Source organism: Saccoglossus kowalevskii, chromosome 16, assembly GCF_978046115.1.
Source record: "Saccoglossus kowalevskii chromosome 16, keSacKowa6.1, whole genome shotgun sequence".
Taxonomy (NCBI): domain Eukaryota; kingdom Metazoa; phylum Hemichordata; class Enteropneusta; family Harrimaniidae; genus Saccoglossus; species Saccoglossus kowalevskii.
Window position 1 is genome coordinate 20,838,539 of NC_140656.1, and position 19,513 is coordinate 20,858,051.

At 34.5% G+C, this 19,513-nt stretch overlaps 1 protein-coding gene across 1 annotated transcript in view; it reads left to right on the forward strand.

Annotated features, from left to right (window-relative positions):
• Positions 1–19,513, forward strand: part of LOC102802899 (ubiquitin-protein ligase E3B-like) — a 40,050-nt gene that overhangs the window by 16,724 nt on the left and 3,813 nt on the right. The window contains exons 6-27 of the mRNA XM_085491204.1: positions 3,250–3,354; positions 4,331–4,430; positions 5,035–5,203; positions 6,185–6,290; positions 6,513–6,633; positions 7,349–7,383; positions 7,803–7,832; positions 8,675–8,787; positions 10,887–11,062; positions 11,608–11,772; positions 11,964–12,129; positions 12,992–13,110; positions 13,204–13,315; positions 13,612–13,711; positions 13,959–14,078; positions 14,382–14,459; positions 15,388–15,486; positions 15,810–15,920; positions 17,031–17,168; positions 17,625–17,749; positions 18,707–18,889; positions 19,054–19,165. Coding sequence (XP_085347330.1) covers positions 3,250–3,354; positions 4,331–4,430; positions 5,035–5,203; positions 6,185–6,290; positions 6,513–6,633; positions 7,349–7,383; positions 7,803–7,832; positions 8,675–8,787; positions 10,887–11,062; positions 11,608–11,772; positions 11,964–12,129; positions 12,992–13,110; positions 13,204–13,315; positions 13,612–13,711; positions 13,959–14,078; positions 14,382–14,459; positions 15,388–15,486; positions 15,810–15,920; positions 17,031–17,168; positions 17,625–17,749; positions 18,707–18,889; positions 19,054–19,165 — 2,583 coding nt within the window. The remainder of the gene's footprint in view (positions 1–3,249; positions 3,355–4,330; positions 4,431–5,034; positions 5,204–6,184; positions 6,291–6,512; positions 6,634–7,348; positions 7,384–7,802; positions 7,833–8,674; positions 8,788–10,886; positions 11,063–11,607; positions 11,773–11,963; positions 12,130–12,991; positions 13,111–13,203; positions 13,316–13,611; positions 13,712–13,958; positions 14,079–14,381; positions 14,460–15,387; positions 15,487–15,809; positions 15,921–17,030; positions 17,169–17,624; positions 17,750–18,706; positions 18,890–19,053; positions 19,166–19,513) is intronic.

Below are 19,513 nucleotides of genomic sequence, written 5' to 3' on the forward strand. Positions count from 1 at the left end.
TTTGATATTACATATATAGGTACTACATGTGAACCACTCTCAAATTTGTTCATTTCATGATGATATCTTCAATTCTCTAATTTTGATGAATATTTTTGTCATTTTTGGTAAAAAGTGATATTTTCAATTTCTTGTTAAAAATCGCAAGTCCAATTGCTTTGATATTACATATATAGGTACTACATGTGGACCACTCTCAAATTTGTTCATTTTTATGATGATATCTTCAATTCTCCAATTTTGATGAATATTTTTGTCATTTTTGGTGAAAAGTGATATTTTTGAATTCTTGTTGAAAACAGCAAGTCCCATTGCATTGATACTATGCATATTGTTCATTTTCTAATAATATCTTCTGTTCTTTAATTGAAATGTGCATTGCTAACAGCGGAGCTATCTCAGCCAAGAGGCTGCTTGTTTTCATTTGTTTGTGTGATGTAAATAAATAAATAAATTAGGAATGAGTAAATAAATAAACAAAGAATGTGTAAATAAATAAACCAAAAATTTGTAAATAAATAAACAAAGAATGAGTAAATAAATAAACAAAGAATGAGTGAATAAATAAACCAAGAATGAGTAAGTAAATAAATAAACAATTAATGAGTAGATAAACAAAGAATGAGTAAATAAACCAAGAATGAGTAAATAAACCAAGAATGAGTAAGTAAATAAATAAACAATTAATGAGTAGATAAACAAATTAATAAATGGCTGTCCTTTATTTCTCGGTGAGAATCATATACAGGAAATATTCGTTTTCAAACTCATCTGTTCTGTTTATAAAAAGGGAAACAATAAAACAAAAACTAAGTAAAAACTGAAAATTGTCTCAAATTTTGTCTGTTGGCTTCAAAATTAGGGTTCATCTCCAGAAAAAGGTGCAGAAAAATTTGGGCAAGAAAGTCTGGTGGTGAAACGGTTAAATAAAATACACTTAAAACACGTACTGCTTCGGTAACCAAATTATTAACAACTGAATAACCAGATAATAAATTACTAATTCATTAACTACAGTGCCGTCATAAATTTATATGCATAAATAATTTCAGACAAATTTCCAGGATTGAGGCCCAGTCAGTAGAGACAAGGTTGCTATGAGTGATTTATGGCAATGACTGTGAACAATCTGTTCTGGTAATTGGTGTGTCATTCCTGAGGGATCTACACGGCCATGTGATGGAGACATTTCTATAGTACGTTATTCATTGACATGTGTAAGGACTATCTAGGACCATAGGGTTATATTAATCATTACGCCGGTAGGATGCGTGCCTTATGACGACACAGCAAATGGAAATAGCTCAAACACTAATCATCAACTTTTGTTTCTTCGTACCCAATATGAAATCTTTTCTGAGAAAAAATGTATGAATAAATGTGAAACGGTGTAACGGTACTCGTTAAAAAAATTATTTCATAAAAAATTAATATTATTCATCAGCATTTCTTAATAATTTGTATATTTTTAATCACAACAGCATAAAATACAACCACATTGTAAAATACATGGAAATCTGATATCAATTTTAATGATAGCAGAGCAAGACGCTAAGGGTAGTATTATAGCCAGGGACAAATAGTATACAATGTAGTAAATTTATAGACAACGTTCATTTCAGATGAGTGAGTTTAAAAGTTAACATCAATCTCTGAGTAGCAAACTACATTAATAGTGAGGATGGCTGAGAATGTATGCTGATTTTAATAGGTATCTAGAATTAGGCATTGCAGATGGGACATGTACATTTCAGCTCTTATTCAACATCATAATTATTAGTTAGTTTTTGCACTCGCTTCCAGAGTAACAAATTAACTATTCGTATTGGCATTCAATAATTAATTAATTTATGACCATCGCAAGGAATGTTGATAAAGACAACGCTAGGGAATATAGCATAGTAAAACTATTGTAGCTTTGCCCTCCCAATATTATATACCGGTAGCTCATGTTACAAATGTCTTAAAATGGCCTATGGGCATTATGTAACTGTCATGTTTATAATGTTTTACTCTAAATCTCTGCAAGTATCTTTATATGGACTAGGTCAAATTGTTCTAAACTTTGTGTCAGTTTCATGCTATGCACAAATTCCTCTATTCATGTTGTGGCATACCATTGGCCATATTTGCATGTTGTGTTTGAAGTACGCTATCAGTCAACTAATTTGACTCGGTGCTGAGCAATCTGCATTTAAGATTAACAGCGGCTCTGAGAATTATTCAGACACTTAGTCAGCAAGACTCGGCTTGCAACTTGATGGTGTCGTTTGGCTGATAGCGTGCTGTGTGAGATTCACTATTTTATGGGGATCCTCAAAATATGCTTTGTTAATCTAGTGTATGTATTCAGTAACTATCCATTACTTGAGTGTATACATTGTATGTGATTCACGAAATATTGAAACACTTCTAACAAACGTATATCATTTAGATTACCCTTATCTAGTATGATAATTAAATTATCAGAACTGTGTGTGTGTGTCAATGGGAACCCACTGTCTAGTGTTTTGCAAAGGATGTAAACGTTGTTGCTATTAACTAACTGTCCAAATAATTCTCAGAATAACTGCATTATGTGGAGTTATGAAATAACAGCATATGAATAAACTATAAAGCTAAAAAAAACAAAAAAACTTCACATTCAGAAATGAAATATTTATTCATGAATGATTCCATGTGTCATCTGTTCTAATGAATGTTCCTTGCTTTGGAAATAAAACAAGGCAAATTATTAGTATTCTCTGCATCCTTACATAACATATATTACATATAACTGAACATATATCACGGTATATCATAACAATAATTCAGAGGTGAATGAATCTTTGTCGTAAATAACCACAACCACAACTAACTGCAACAAAATGTGTTCTGTGCTTACATACATGTATGTTTAACCTTTTAACCACTAGACTTTCTTGCCCAAATTTTTCTGCACTTTTTCTTATATTCCTCAAAATTTCTGGAAATGAACCCTAATTTTAAACCCAACAGACAAAATTTGGCTATTTTTGTCCCAATTGTCTGAAGGAAAGTGCAGACTAAAAACGGCACTATTTTGTGAATTGGTGATGAAATGAAGTACAAATGTAACTGGTGGCGAATAAGTTAAACTGGACTTAAATAAACAGTCTGCTCCGGCACAGAGCTGACAATAAAGATATTTTCTCTCAGATGGTCTTTCTTGTTGGGACAATTGAGGTGCATGCCAAAATAACAAAATAATTTTTTTTTTCCTGCTTTTAGATATGGTACATTTCTCTAGCATTGGCTAAAGATCATGTGTTGTCATGGATACAACAGTTGAAAGATATTTTATGGTACTGTTGTCGATATATGAAAGACCTCAAGGTTCGTAACCATAACAATAGTAAAGGATTTATGATCAGATTTGATGCTTCAATTTCAAACAATTTCCTCCGCTTCTTCTTCAGTGAGAAACTGCATTCCTTCTTTTATGTATAGTATTCTACTGTGCATATAGTTTACAATAAAAATAAATGAACTCACAGCGGGGTTCTTTTTTTAATAAAGTTTACGGCACTATTCGAATTTGAATACTGTGCAGTGCATTATGGGAGTGAACCCTCCATTGTATATTATCATGGAAAATTATTATTACACTGAAAATCTACCTAAATTGTAGGTCCATTCGAAATGTTTATTATTGTGGTTGATATCAATAATTGTAATAACATTCGTAATGACATTTTCATCCCATATGTCCTCGAGCAAAATTTACCAATATGAGAAATAATTTCACCATAGAAACCAGTGCAAAAATTCAAATTTGTGTCTACTTCTCTACATGTGTTATACTCTTCCCAAAAGTCAAGGATTTTCTCAAGATGTCTTGCTTGCCTGATTTCTTATATCAGTGCCATCGTAATAAGCAGCGATAAGCTCAAATCATACATAGCACAGACCTTACTTTCTAAGACGAGTGATCACTCACACAAAAAGGAAGATAATTATCACTCTTCCAATCCTTACTACTGTTACTGTGTTTAGGAGATCTATTATTAACTCCCATGTCATTTTCAAAAAGGCCTGATAACTTTTCATCGATAATTAATCCTCTAAACTCCAACATCAACTTTTAACATCGTTTATAAAATGAGCTACTGTATTCACTCTAATAGTAACTCATGCGCTTTAATAAGTTTTTTTATACCTAATTTACAGAGGTCAATATATGTAATATTTTAATAATTATACCAATGTGATTTTTGGTTTACATGCGTTTCTTTTGGTGATGCACTTCAAATAGCGTAAATGCAGTACATTGAACGAACTGACAGTCTTCTTCTTTTTGTGTAATTCACAGCCAGAGTCACCAAAAGATAACAAAGTATTGACACTTTATCTACACATGTTATTTACATTTACTGATACCGCTACATGGAAAATACTGAAGGTCAAAGGTGGTGAGTTAGACTGGCAAAGTCGGGACTTCTTTTTTGTTTTACAAAAAGAAATAATTAATTGTTTTAAGTCTTCTTAGCGTGATCGCGGTCATGTTAGTTAACCCGACTGGACGCATCTGCGGGCATTTGACTGCTATTGATTATTCATGAGTGGGTGTGTGAAAGTAAACATGAACTTTTAAAGGTTGGGTCACATTGCAAATGGCGGTCTAGTCACAGAAACATACAAATGTTCTGCTACTAGTTGTATCTTGTAGTTTAGAACTGAAAATGTAGCTGTCACAAGAAAAGTAATATTATTTTCAGTATTTATGAAGCTAACTCGAAAAATTTGGAGCAGCTATTAAAGAAAAGTAATTAATGTGATTGTTCCTGATTGGCTGTTTAACTTATAAACCCCTAACTGATAAGCCAATCAAAAATCACCTTACATAGTCACTGACTGTGATGCTCTATTGATGATGATGATGATGATGATGATGATGATGACGATGACGATGACGACGACATTGACGACGACAATGATGATAACAACAATTATGATAACAATTATGATAATGATGAAATAATGATAAACACATAACACATTTTGTTTCTCAAATAGGTGAAGCCTTGGCTCCTGGGATGAATCAGCTTTGTGCAAACATCATGGGACATCTCAACACTAAGGGTATATACTTAATATTAAAAGACATATTATTACAAGGACTTGCAAGACCAAAACCTGTTCTCAAACATGCAACGTTGTCAGCAATATTTACAATAACACTCAGGTGAGATCATCTCGTCTTTTATCATTTATTCAGAATATTACTAATGAGATTAAGTAAAATTTACATTGGCCCGAAACTAACTAAAATAGATGAATACAGTTTCACAAAACATGAACAAATTTCTTGTCTTTGATACATTGGAAGATTATTCTTATAATTAGCAAAAATAATAAATGGTGGTCACCGATCTTGTTTCTGGAAAAATCGTGTGTTTATATTGCAGTTTACTAACACACACGCTCTATGATAAAAAATTATTAAAATATGACCTTCAAATATGACCAAATTTGTTTGCGCTGCACTAATATATATGCGTGAAAGAATATTTTCCCATGTGCTTCCCGACTACTTCAAGGATTTTGTGACATTAAACACAGCCAGTGGCTTTTCTCTGTTATCAGAATGTTACAATTCAGTAGTGTAATACAAATAGTGACATAGATGCTTGTGTTTGACCGGGCCTGGTTGATGCCGAGATAGAACATTAAATTACCATTTGAAAAAGAGATGACCGCACAGCCCTGTCATGTAGTCCCAAACATAAATGTGGCATCTGCGACAAAAATGCACTATGTCGCTAGATGCAGCGAGAATGCCAAATATTACCAATAAATACGACTTCTAAATATTTTCTCTGACCAATTAGAGACCGGTACCAGAAAGAGGCTGTCTATCAGTTTCAGCGCATCAACTTTATTACTGTTCGGTTGCGATTTTGTTGTTGAGTTTTCACAAGCTCACGAGTGTATTTTTTTGTATTGTTCTATTAAACTTTAGTCAGTTGACAAATAGTGTTTGACGAGTTACATACTATAAGTCTACAGATTGAACCTGTTCGGCGACGCCTGATAAAATACAACTCTGTCGTCAAGCTACACACTATGTGTCACACTAGCACTTGCAATTTGCTCATAATAAAAGAGTTGGGAGAGACAAAAAAAAATATGTACAAAGGCATCCATCCATGTTTGTTTTTTCTAGACCGCTCATTGCTGGGAAATTTACCGATAATTTGCTGAGTTTATTTTTAGTTCATATCCTATCAGTGCCTGCCATTATTCAACACTTGTCAAGCATAGCACCTGAGGTGAGTAAAGGTCAAAGGTCATGGGTCATATCAGAGCTGTTAAATTTGTTAGGTATATATGTGTGTATATTGCTTAAGGGAATAATTTTGTCACCTACGAATTTGCTGCTTAAAGAAAATACATTTAAGTCAAAGTATATTTTTGTGCTTTTTTATTTTTTTATGGCCAAATAAGTTGAGTTGTTATTCTCATGTTTAATTTAAACTGTGATTTTCTTTTAGTGCTTAGCAGTACTACAGACACATGAAGTATTTAAAAAAAGTTTAAATATGCTTTGTTTGGAACAAAATACGAAAATAGTATTCAACTCTCTGGAAGGAAATTATGCACTGTGTCTTCTAGGTGAGTCATTTTTCAATGAATGTTTCTCAAGCCATTTTAACACACAAAAAATATGTCGTAGATTTGATTTTTGGGTGTTACCAACATCAGATTAGAAAGATGCATGTCAAACAATTTTTTTTTACCAAAATGTGAAAGAAAAAATAGTTCACACGGTTAAAGAATAAAAGCAAATAAAATATGCATTACCGGACTGCTTTTTTCGACACAGGACCAGTAATAATGTTTTTCAGTTGTTACCATATAAAACAGATTCAATTTTATTATTTTAATTCAAGGGAAGGTGGAAAATCATGTCATATACAATTTTTTTCTTTGCTCATGACAAAAAATTAGCTGTTGCGGATTTCACATTTGTTTGTTTTTTTACTGGTAGTTCTTTTTATGGCGTCCAAAACTAGTTAGACTAATTTTGTTCAAGGTACCGGTATAGACTTCTGCTGTACACTCTACGATGTGAATGTGTGTTCGTGACTCTGTTCACAGGCCGATGTCGTTTTTACCTGCGGTCATACCTTTATTTATATTCTAAATTGAACGACATTGCTTACACCGTGATCTACGATATTTTGGCATCATCAAAGCACTTAATCACTAGAGGGTGTAACTCATTAGAACTGCGTATTACCTGTTTATCTAACTGTCAGGATAACAAAACAATAGACACTTCTCACTCTCAATTTTTTTAACTGTATATTTCACTTTGTTCTTGCAGCAAATTTAATACAACTTGGAAATATTGATTCAGAGGTTAGTGTCTCGTACATTTATTACTATCGTTTCATTCATTCTTTGAACGATTATGTTTAACTAAATATTGCTACACTACAGCAAGTTATTATCAACATTGTCGGTAAATATACAGCAATTGCTTCCAATGTTGTTGAAGTTGTTTTGCTACAATAAAGTTTGTTTTGATACATTTGCAACCGAATTGAGTCGCAAACGACGATAACAGCACACGCTAAAAATGCAAAGGCTCATGGGTAGACAGTAGTTTGTAAACAATGACACGCTATAGTCATCTGACGCATGCGCAGGTTATCTGAATACTGCTGCCATTGTTTGACCAGTGTGTGCAAATCAAAGAATCTTTCAGTGTTTTTCAAATATTTTTTTTACATTGATCTACTTTATTTATTTATTTTATTTTATTTTTATTCTTACAGGCACTTACAGCCAATGTTTCATCCTTCAACGTAAGTATAATTCTACCAGTGTTGGTCATGTGACCCTGATGTAAATCTTGTATACTGTAAATGCATTAATTATTCACTGGTTTTTTCCCTATTTTTGCTGATAATTAAAATTAAATCTACGTGAACATGTAAAATAACAATAAAACTCATTGTTTCCTTGACAAATTTTCATTTAAAGCGAGAGGGCCGTCACCTGTCATACCTCAAAGTATGCATGAAGACAGTACAGCAGGAGTAGCGACCGACACGCAACGAGGGTCGATGCGACGCCGTACTGTCTGAGTGCATACCTTGAGGTATCCTCGTAATAACATTATTATGCATCTTTTCCTTCCAAGTATACATCATAGGAATGCCATCATTTCTTTAGCGAAAATACCGAAAATTAATTCCAAGCGAAAATAAAGTATTTTACAGTAATATACATTAAATTTGTTTTTATGTTCCAATTCAAGATGGCCAAATTGCAGCCATTTTAGTGCTTAACATTCATCAAAATTATGTACATGTATGGATATATTTCATTCAAACTTGGTATGTCCTTGCCAAGGGCCTAGAGAGAATGTTCATTTTCAAGTGAAATGACGACAAGGTCACTTATTTTGTTTGATATGTAATTAGAGATGAGTGTAATGAGTGTATAAATATAAATATTAAATGTTGTCCAAGCTATTCACAAAATGACAGCACCCATCATAAAACGTAGTTGTCATGCAATCTGATACATCAGTTTTACAAAGGAAGCGATCACAATTACCTACCATCACGGGTGAGCAAATTTCAAGCAACTGTTTTAGAAATGAGAGAAAATTATGAATGATTATATATTTTTCTATTTTTAGAGAGTGGTCGGTTCCCTTTTATCAAAATGCCAAAGTTACGTGGCTCAGAAAAAATCTAATAATACGCACTGGCATCCAGTGTTTGGTTGGTTTTCACAGACAACTGATCATAGGTAAGTTAAGGTTTTATGATATTACTCACAATCTGACCAAGATATTGTTTATTCGAATTACCCATGGTGCTATGCATATACTGTGGAATACTTTATTTTCGCTGAAAAGACTTTTTGGGCGTTTTGCTTGGAATTTATTTTCACTGGTTTTGAGGAGTTTAATGTGAAATATAGGAAAAAAAAGTATATTCGCTGGATTTTATTTTCACGGAATCATCCTTTCAGTGAAAATAGCGAAAATAAATTCCAAGCGAAAATAAAGTATTCTACAGTATTGGATTACCCATGGTGCTATGCATATCTCACATTACCCAAGGTGCTATGCATATATCGGCCTACCCATGGTGCTATGCATATATTGGATTACCCATGGTGCTATGCATATCTCAGATTACCTGTGGTGCTATGCATATATCGGACTACCCATGGTGCTATGCATATATCGGATTACCCATGGTGCTATGCATATATCATATTACCCATGGTGCTATACATATATTGGATTACCCATGGTGCTATGCATATATCGGACTACCCATGGTGCTATGCATATATCGGACTACCCATGGTGCTATACATATATCGGATTACCCATGGTGCTATGCATATATCTGACTACCCATGGTGCTATGCATATATCATATTACCCATGGTGCTATACATATATTGGATTACCCATGGTGCTATGTATATATCATATTACCCATGGTGCTATACATATATTGGATTACCCATGGTGCTATGTATATATCGGATTCCTGTGGTGCTATGCATATATCGGATTACCCATGGTGCTATGCATATATCAGATTACCTGTGGTGCTATGCATATATTGGATTACCCATGGTGCTATGCATATATCTGAATTACCCAAGGTGCTATGCATATATCGGCCTACCCATGGTGCTATGCATATATCGGATTACCCATGGTGCTATGCATATCTCACATTACCCATGGTGCTATGCATATCTCAGATTACCTGTGGTGCTATGCATATATTGGATTACCCATGGTGCTATGCATATATCTGAATTACCCAAGGTGCTATGCATATATCGGCCTACCCATGGTGCTATGCATATATCGGATTACCCATGGTGCTATGCATATATCGGACTACCCATGGTGCTATGCATATATCGGATTACCCATGGTGCTATGCATATATCGGATCACCCATGGTGCTATGCATATATCATATTACCCATGGTGCTATACATACATGTATATTGGATTACCCATGGTGCTATGCATATATCGGACTACCCATGGTGCTATGCATATATCGGATTACCCATGGTGCTATGCATATATCTGACTACCCATGGTGCTATGCATATATCATATTACCCATGGTGCTATACATATATTGGATTACCCATGGTGCTATGTATATATCGGATTCCTGTGGTGCTATGCATATATCGGATTACCCATGGTGCTATGCATATCTCACATTACCCATGGTGCTATGCATATCTCAGATTACCTGTGGTGCTATGCATATATTGGATTACCCATGGTGCTATGCATATATCTGAATTACCCAAGGTGCTATGCATATATCGGCCTACCCATGATGCTATGCATATATCGGATTACCCATGGTGCTATGCATATATTGGACTACCCATTTTGCTATGCATATATCATATTACCCAAGGTACTATGCATATCTGAATTACCCATGGTGCTATGCATATATCGGACTACCCATGGTGCTATGCATATATCGGACTACCCATGGTGCTATGCATATATCGGCCTACCCATGGTGCTATACATATATCGGATTACCCATGATGCTATGCATATATCGGATTACCCATGGTGCTATGCATATATCGGACTACCCATGGTGCTATGCATATATCGGATTACCCATGGTGCTATGCATATATCAGATTACCCATGGTGCTATGCATATATCATATTACCCAAGGTGCTATGCATATCTGAATTACCCAAGGTGCTATGCATATATCTGATTCCCGTGGTGCTATGCATATATCAGATTACCTATGGTGATATGCATATATTTAACTCTGATGTAAAACCCTGTTAAAACTACAATGATTTATGGGGTTTTTTTTAGATTACATGAAGCCATGCCATTTGTGGTGAAGCAGCTACAATTATTATGGAATCCAAGAACTGTCAAATTATTATTTAACGACATACTCAAGCATTCATCGAGAGCTCCTAATGGATCTCCAGAAAAAATGGCGGCCATGTCATCTCATTCCAAGGATAGCTCATCTGGTCCTAAAAGTAAGTTTTGTTTTGGATAAACTTTCCCATAATGCCCTCACGTTAGCTTTCTTTGGTTACTAATTTCTGTGGTGTTTCTATTAACAAGGTTCACATGAAAATGGCCACCAATTGGCCATTTGTAATCAGATCGCGAACCTCTGCACCTGCAAAACGGTGCATATTTCAGGTGCAGTGTTAAACAGTGGGACTACTAACTTGCGCTCTGTTCATCTGTCCGTCCGTCCGTCTGTCTGTCCGTCTGTCTGTCTGTATGCATGTATGTCATCTGACTGCAATTTTAGCAATTCCTCAGCAACTCTGACGCAAATATTAATTAAATTTACTTGCTGGTGGAAAAATGATGTGTTCGAAACGCTCTTTTTTTCATAATTTTTATTGTTAATCACCTCTCAAAGCAGAAACAATCACACACCTACTCATACACTCAAATCCATAATATTCAGATGCAGTTTAAAATCCATTTCAGTGTTATAATATATTGCTTGCTGCTAATTTATAATAATATTCACTTTTTATCTTATTTTGCTTCTTTCGTTATTTAGATATAATATTGAGAAAATTACAAAGATCAAGTTCAAAATCTAGCTCTAGTAGTCAAAAAGGTTGGAGTATAACTGCACCTGAAGTGAAAACAACATGTGGGGTGTGTGAACTGTACCAGACGTCACTGATGACATTAACTCAACTCAGAATGGATATTTTAACAGGTATTAGAAAATCAGTAAATTCAAGTAAAGACTGAAAGATCAAATACATTTCCCCAAATCCCCAAAAAAGGTTTTCATTCATTACCGCTCGATTCATCATAAAATCCTTCTCGGTGTTCCATCTGGGACAGATTTTACCACGAAAACATATGTTTATGTTACGGTATCATTCTTTTATTGATCTCTGCTAGGTTTGAGTTATCAAGATGTTCTATTATCCAACTTATGGAAATTTATCTGGGAGCTTGGCCCGCATGGCCCGCTGAAATTGTACACAGAGTTACTTCTATCTAATGAAACGCAACCAGTATTCTCAGTGCTGATTCTCTTCTGTGATTGCGCTAGTCATCTTATAACGTGAGTACATATGCTACTTACTTTTTTTTTACTTTTAACAAATGACAATTATGAAATTTTTTCTCCATGTATATTTGCCAATTGTAAATCTGGTATAATGTCACCATCATTGTGTTCACTGGTTGAAGTTTACGATCCATTGAAAAGCTGATCACAAAACATCACACAATCGTAATTTGACTAATTTGCATAAAACATGCATATTTCGCTGTTAAGACCCCCATGGTCTTTTGTCAGCAATTTACAACTAGGAATACCCTAGCACTGAATGTATGTCAAATTTATGATGGTCACCTACACAAATATCAAGATTTCTTTCAAAACATTGTCAAACTTGTGAGTAGACGGGGGGAAAAAGTAAAGGTCGCTTGGGAATAAACATCTGTCAATCACTGCACAATCTGCAAAATCCCAGCAAATGAATCATGAACTACCTTTCGTTGTTAACTAATAGCCACGCCTCCATTTTTCTGCTCACTGCACTTCGCGAAGGTCTGTAAGACTATCTGCTGCTTCAGGGATCTGATGCAGTTTTTTCGTACGCTACTAGACAAAAGTAACATAACCGACTCACATAAGGAACATGAAAGGAAATGGCATGTAAAACCTCATGATAAAGAAATGTGTCCTTCATTTGTGTTTACCCGATGTGAACAACACATGGTGGTTCTACACAATGACTGAAACCTCACTGATTGCACTTAATATATAATGTACTTCATTTCTGAACTAACTGTTCTCTGCTTCTGTAATATGTACAAAACTGTGTGACCAGAGAATGTGTTTTCAAGTGTTCTCTCATCCTTCTGTGTTTAAATTTTTTGTCTGAGGATTTTTTTCTCTCTTTTTTTTTTTAAAACAGTGTGTTAGATGACTTGGAGTTATATGAACAACAACGACCATTCCAAGTTGAAGACTTAGTTTGCATGTCAAAATTCCTCAACGCTTTTATCTACCGTATGATTTGGGATCACAGTTTAGGTCAGTACGCTCACGATCTTGTCTTTTTACGAACTGTTATGCTAATTCTAAATTCAACAGTGTCTTATTGTGTTGGTTTTTTTGTTTCCTCAGACAGCAAATCTAAACATGGTGGTTTGTTGAATTCCACGCATAATTTATTAATGTTACTTTATGACAGAGACTGCAGACGATCATTTACATCAGAAAACCATTGGTTAATAAAGTAAGTGTCATTTACTTCAGGCAATCACTGGCTAATAAGTTATCATTTTACTTCAGACACTTACTGGTTAATAAAGTAAGTGTCATTTTATATCAGGCAATCACTGGTTAATAATTTAAAAGTAAAAATTTAAACTCTTTGAGTTTAAAAAGTGGCAAATAGAACTTAAGCGGCTTTATAACAAGCATATTGCACATGCTGTGTCTGGTGAAGAAAATATTGTCAGCATTGTTTATCTAATATAGTTCCTCTGATCTAAAAGGGTAAATTTATATTTACATGTTTTTTTATCACAGAGAATTGAAACCCAGTGTCTTTAATTCTGAATTAGAAAAGGCCAAGAAAAGAGCACAAGTTGTACTTCAGAAGATACCACATGTTGTACCACATAGAGACGTAAGTTCACTATTAACTGATCATTATTTGCATAGTGATAGTTAGCGACTGCTTCAGACTTTTTTATATGGACAAGTTTTATATTTACCTTCCCATGATCACCCTGTTTTACTATCTGACGAACTTGATATGGTTAAATTGGACGGAATCAGCATGTCGTTATTTATCTTGCAACTCCACATTTTCTTCTCATCTTTAGTCTTCATAGAAGTAATTAGTTGTAAAATGAGGAATTTATTTTTTACAGCGAGTGATCCTTTTCCGCAAACAAGTAGCCAATGAGAATGCAGCTTTGAGTATTACAGAGTCGGTGAGTGCATCACCGGCGTCAACATTAATAACTGTACACCGAGCAAGATTACTTGAGGTGAGTTGTTACATTTTAAATATCATCACTCAATATCATCATCATCATTGTCAATTCACATTTCTCCATCATGTGTCTTCACCTTTCTTCTGAGAATCATTTATGTCTTCTCGTGTCATCTGACAATATGGAATATAAATATTGCGGTATGTGTGGGGTTCAAAATCAATACTTTGTGCCACCTGAATGCGCTGACGCATTTCCCAAATAAACATTGTGCACCCCCTAGTTACGCCATCATTTACTATAATAACCTGCTTACCAAATTATTATGCTCTGAAGTCATTGTGCTTTGTTTTCCAGGATGGATATCGACAACTGGCTTTACTTCCAGCACAGGCTTTGAAAGGGGTTATCAGAGTCAGGTTTGTTAACGAGCAGGTAAGTTATGTGTAACAGATATTTTGTTTCAATTGCTAATTTTGAAAAAAGAACAAAACTGAAAACTGACATGGTTACTGACATGTTCATGCACAGTTACTGACATGTACATGCACGGTTACTGACATATACACACATAGTTACTGACATGTACACACATAGTTACTGACATGTACATGCACGGTTACTGACATGTACAGACACTGTTACTGACATGTAACCACACAGTTACTGACATGTACATGCACGGTTACTGACATGTACACACACAGTTACTGACATGTAACCACACAATTACTGACATGTACAGACACTGTTACTGACATGTACATGCACGGTTACTGACATGTACAGACACTGTTACTGACATGTACATGCACGGTTACTGACATGTAACCACACAGTTACTGACATGTACACACATAGTTACTGACATGTACATGCACAATTACTGACATGTACAGACACTGTTACTGACATGTAACCACACAGTTACTGACATGTACATGCATGGTTACTGACATGTAACCACACAGTTACTGACATGTACATTCACGGTTACTGACATGTACACTCACGGTTACTGACATGTACATTCACGGTTACTGACATCTACACACTCGGTTACTGACATGTAAATGCACGGTTACTGACATGTAACCACAGTTACTGACATGTACACACTTGGTTACAAACATGTACACACTTGGTTACAAACATGTACACACTTGGTTACAAACATATACGCACTTGGTTACAAACATGTACACACTTGGTTACAAACATGTACACACTCGGTTACAAACATGTTACACAATCAGTTACTGACATCTACATGCATGGTTACTTGCATGTACACACGTGTTACACACACAGTTACTGATATGTACAAACATGGTTACTTGGGTTTGTTGTCTGTTTACTCCAGGGTCTAGATGAGGCCGGTATTGATCAGGATGGCGTCTTTAAAGAATTCCTGGAAGAAACCATTAAGACTGTCTTTAATCCATCATTGAATCTATTCAGAGTAAGTGATTTGTACTCAGCATTTGCATTGCGAGAGTTTCCATCCATCCACTCTTTCAGCCTACGTACAGAATATATATCCGCTACTTATTAGTGTTTAATAATGCACGTAGATTGACAGAGCTAACTAGAACTGGGAAAAATGATAATTTCAAAAGCACTACAAATGTTCAGTGAAAGATCCCATCAAATAGATGAAAAAAAGACAAATAAAACTGTAGCTCTGATTTCATCCATAGCATTGAGTCTTATTTTTGTAGTCATTTTGGATTGGGAAATGGGCAGAATTAATGCTTTGATGAATAAATGTAATTCTGTTTTCAGATGACCTGCGGAGAGCAGAGATTGTACCCCAGTCCCACTTCTTATATTCAGGACAACCATCTACAGTTGTTTGAGTTTGTTGGTAGAATGTTGGGAAAAGCCGTGTATGAGGTGACGAAATTCAATTTCTCATTCAATATTACTCTTTGAGGCAGTTTCAACTGAATTCGCATTGTTCACTACTGAGGTCTTACATGCAATGCATTATGGGAAAGAAGTTCCCATAGTTTATACTGTAAACTGAATTATATGTGAATTTTTAGCTCCGCTGTCGACTTTGTCGAGCGGAGCTTATCATATAAGTGATTGTCCGTCGTCGTCGTCGTCCGTGTCAATGTTTTACTTTTTCGACTTCTTCTTGAAAACTACAAGCCTGAATGCTTTGATACTTGGTGTATATGTACCTTGGGTAGACCTCTCTTAGGTTTGTTCATTTCATGTTGATATCTTCAATTCTCTAATTTTGGTGAATATTTTTGTCATTTTTGGTAAAAAGTGATATTTTCGACTTCTTGTTAAAAACCGCAAGTCCAATTGATTTGATACCACATATATAGGTACTACATGTGGACCTCTCTCAGATTTGTTCATTTCATGATGATATCTTCAATTCTCTAATTTTGGTGAATATTTTTGTCATTTTTGGTAAAAAGTGATATTTTCGACTTCTTGTTAAAAACCGCAAGTGCAATTGCTTTGATATTACATATATAGGTACTACATGTGGACCTCTCTCAGATTTGTTCATTTTGTGATGATGTCTTCAATTCTCTAATTTTGGTGAATATTTTGGTCATTTTTGGTAGAAAGTGATATTTTCGACTTCTTGTTAAAAACTGTAAGTCCGATTGCTTTGATACTATACATATTGTTCATTTTCTAATGATGTCTTCAGTTCTTTAATTGAAATGTGCATTGCTAACAGCGGAGCTATCTCAGCCGAGAGGCTGCTTGTTTTTAAATGTTAAAACAATATTAGGATTCATATCAATAATAATAATATCTTATTTTTATTCATCCCATGTCACTGATCAAAACTTTGAGATATGAAGAAACAATATCACCATAGAAACCAGAGTTAAAATGGATTGCAGCAAAATTATTATACTTAACATCTCACGAACATAATATTTATTAGCTTTATCGGGCCTCTATTAGTGATACAATTCTAATACATCACACAGAATCACAAGAACAATGTAAATTCCTCTTTCTCTCCAGGGTATCGTTGTAGAAGTCCCGTTCGCATCGTTTTTCTTGAGTCAAGTATTGGGTCAGCAACACAGTGCTTTGTATAGTCCCATCGATGAGTTGCCGTCGCTCGATCCAGAACTTTATAAAAGTCTAACATTTATAAAGGTAACATCAGTATAAAATTATAATAGATAATCTTAATGGGATGTTAACAGGGATGCAATGCTCAGTGCTGTTTGTGGAATATGCATACTGCTCGTATCCATCTGGTGCATCTCGTGAGAACATTGTGAACTAAAACATACATCTGTCATGTATTTCAAATTATATTACGACCAGCCTAAATAAAGATATTGTCTACTTTCTGGGTAGACCCACAAAACTTCAAAACCAAAATATTGATTCAATATTTTGCCAATTTTCATGTTTCATTTTTTTGTTGTTGATAATTTCTTTGTTGATTTTGGAAATTGAGTCCATATAATGCAGCAAAACCTGGTAGAAAAAGAGGGCATACAAAAAAATGGATGTAATACAAACCTACTTTAATATCTCATGCTAGTCCAATATTATTGTGTCATAGTCAAATGACTAACTCATACGATTCATTCATCTAAACAGCACTATGATGGTGATATAGCTGACTTAGATCTAACGTTCTCTTACGACGAAGACGTCATGGGGAAAGTTGTCACGCATGAGTTGATGCCTGGTGGCAAGGCTATGACAGTCACAAATGAAAACAAGTGAGTATACCATGTATTGTATAATTTCATTTCATGATTGAGAAATACCTTCATAATTAATAGATATAAATATTACAATCTCTCTCACTTACCCAGTACTTACGATGGGACTATAATACCGGTACATCTTCTGAAAACTTAAATATAGAGGACAAAACACACAAATATGTTTTTATATTACTGTAAAATACTTTATTTTCGCTTGGAATTAATTTTCGCTATTTTCACTAAAGGAATGATTCAGTGACAATAAAATCCACCCAATAAACCTTTTTTTCTACATTTTACATTCAACTCGTCAGAAATCAGTGAAAATAAATTCTTACAAAACACTCAAAGATCTTTTCAGCGAAAATTAATTCCAGCTAAAATAAAGTATTTTACAGTACATTGTTTGTTTAACGGATTATTTATAAAAACAGCATAGACTAAATTAAAGATGAAATTTTATTCATATTCACTGGATGTACAAGCTGTCACAGTAGTTTTATGAGATTGTGATCTTAACAAACTGTACTCTGCAAATGTTACCAAATATCCCTGCTTTCCTGCATGTAAGCATTGGTACATTGCTATCTGTACATGTGCAGTAATTTGAAAGGATGGGTGTAATGAAAAAAAAAATCATCATGAGAATCACTGCCTTCTAATATATTGTTAGCCGATATTCAAGAAAAGTGACGTTTCAGACTTGGAATATCACTTGCAAGTTGTTGAAGAATTTCTTGAGTATTTCATTTGATACATTTTAAAAAAAGCACATCTATTTGAAAAAAGTGCTATTTTAGTGACTGCATTTTTTATTAATTTTATGTCTTTGTATTTCTATTATAGGATTAGTTACATTCACTTATTAGGCAAAACCTATACCTTTATAATACATGCTCTGATCACACGGGAGCTATTTACAGTTTAACTTTGATTTATTTATTTTATGTCTTTGTATTCCTAATATAGGATTAGTTACATTCATTTGATGGCACACTTTCGCATGCACGTGCAGATTCGTGAAATGACATTGGCATTCATCCATGGTTTTAAGTCAATCGTCAATCAAGACTGGTTGTCATGGTTTTCTACGCCTGAATTCCAGCGTTTGATATCAGGTGACACCGGTGGAATTGATCTCCAAGATTTGAGGTAATATTATTGTTTTCTTTTTGCTTCTTTTTTATCGTTATGATAAATAGTGAAACCTCTTTTGGTCAAAAAAAATATAATAAAGTTTCTGTCAGTGATTCATCTGTGACTGGAGAATCTTGTTCCAATCTATAACAACTCCCTAACTTACTCATTATTTTCAGAAAGCATACCCAGTACTACGGTGGTTTTCATAATCAACACAGAGTCATAACATGGTTATGGGATATATTAGAGAATGATTTCAGTAAAGACGAGTTAGCTCTATTTCTGAAGGTAATTATTAAAGTCACCTAAATATATTATCTTAGTAGTTAGTCATGGTCACCCTTGAATGGCATCACTATAAACTTCACTATCGCTAGTTATTGTAGTGGTTTTACGTTTAATTGTGAGTGTATCATTGCACTCCAGAAATAGAGAAAGAGAATTTGAATGGGAATGACATCACTGACACTGAAGCACAAATACTGATGACATCACTGATGCTGAAACACAAATATTGATGACATCACTGATGCTGAAACACAAATATGGATGACTTCAACAGCACTGAAACACAAATTGTGATGTCATCAAAATCAGTAATCTCTCCATAGACTTTGTTAGTGAAATGAACCATGA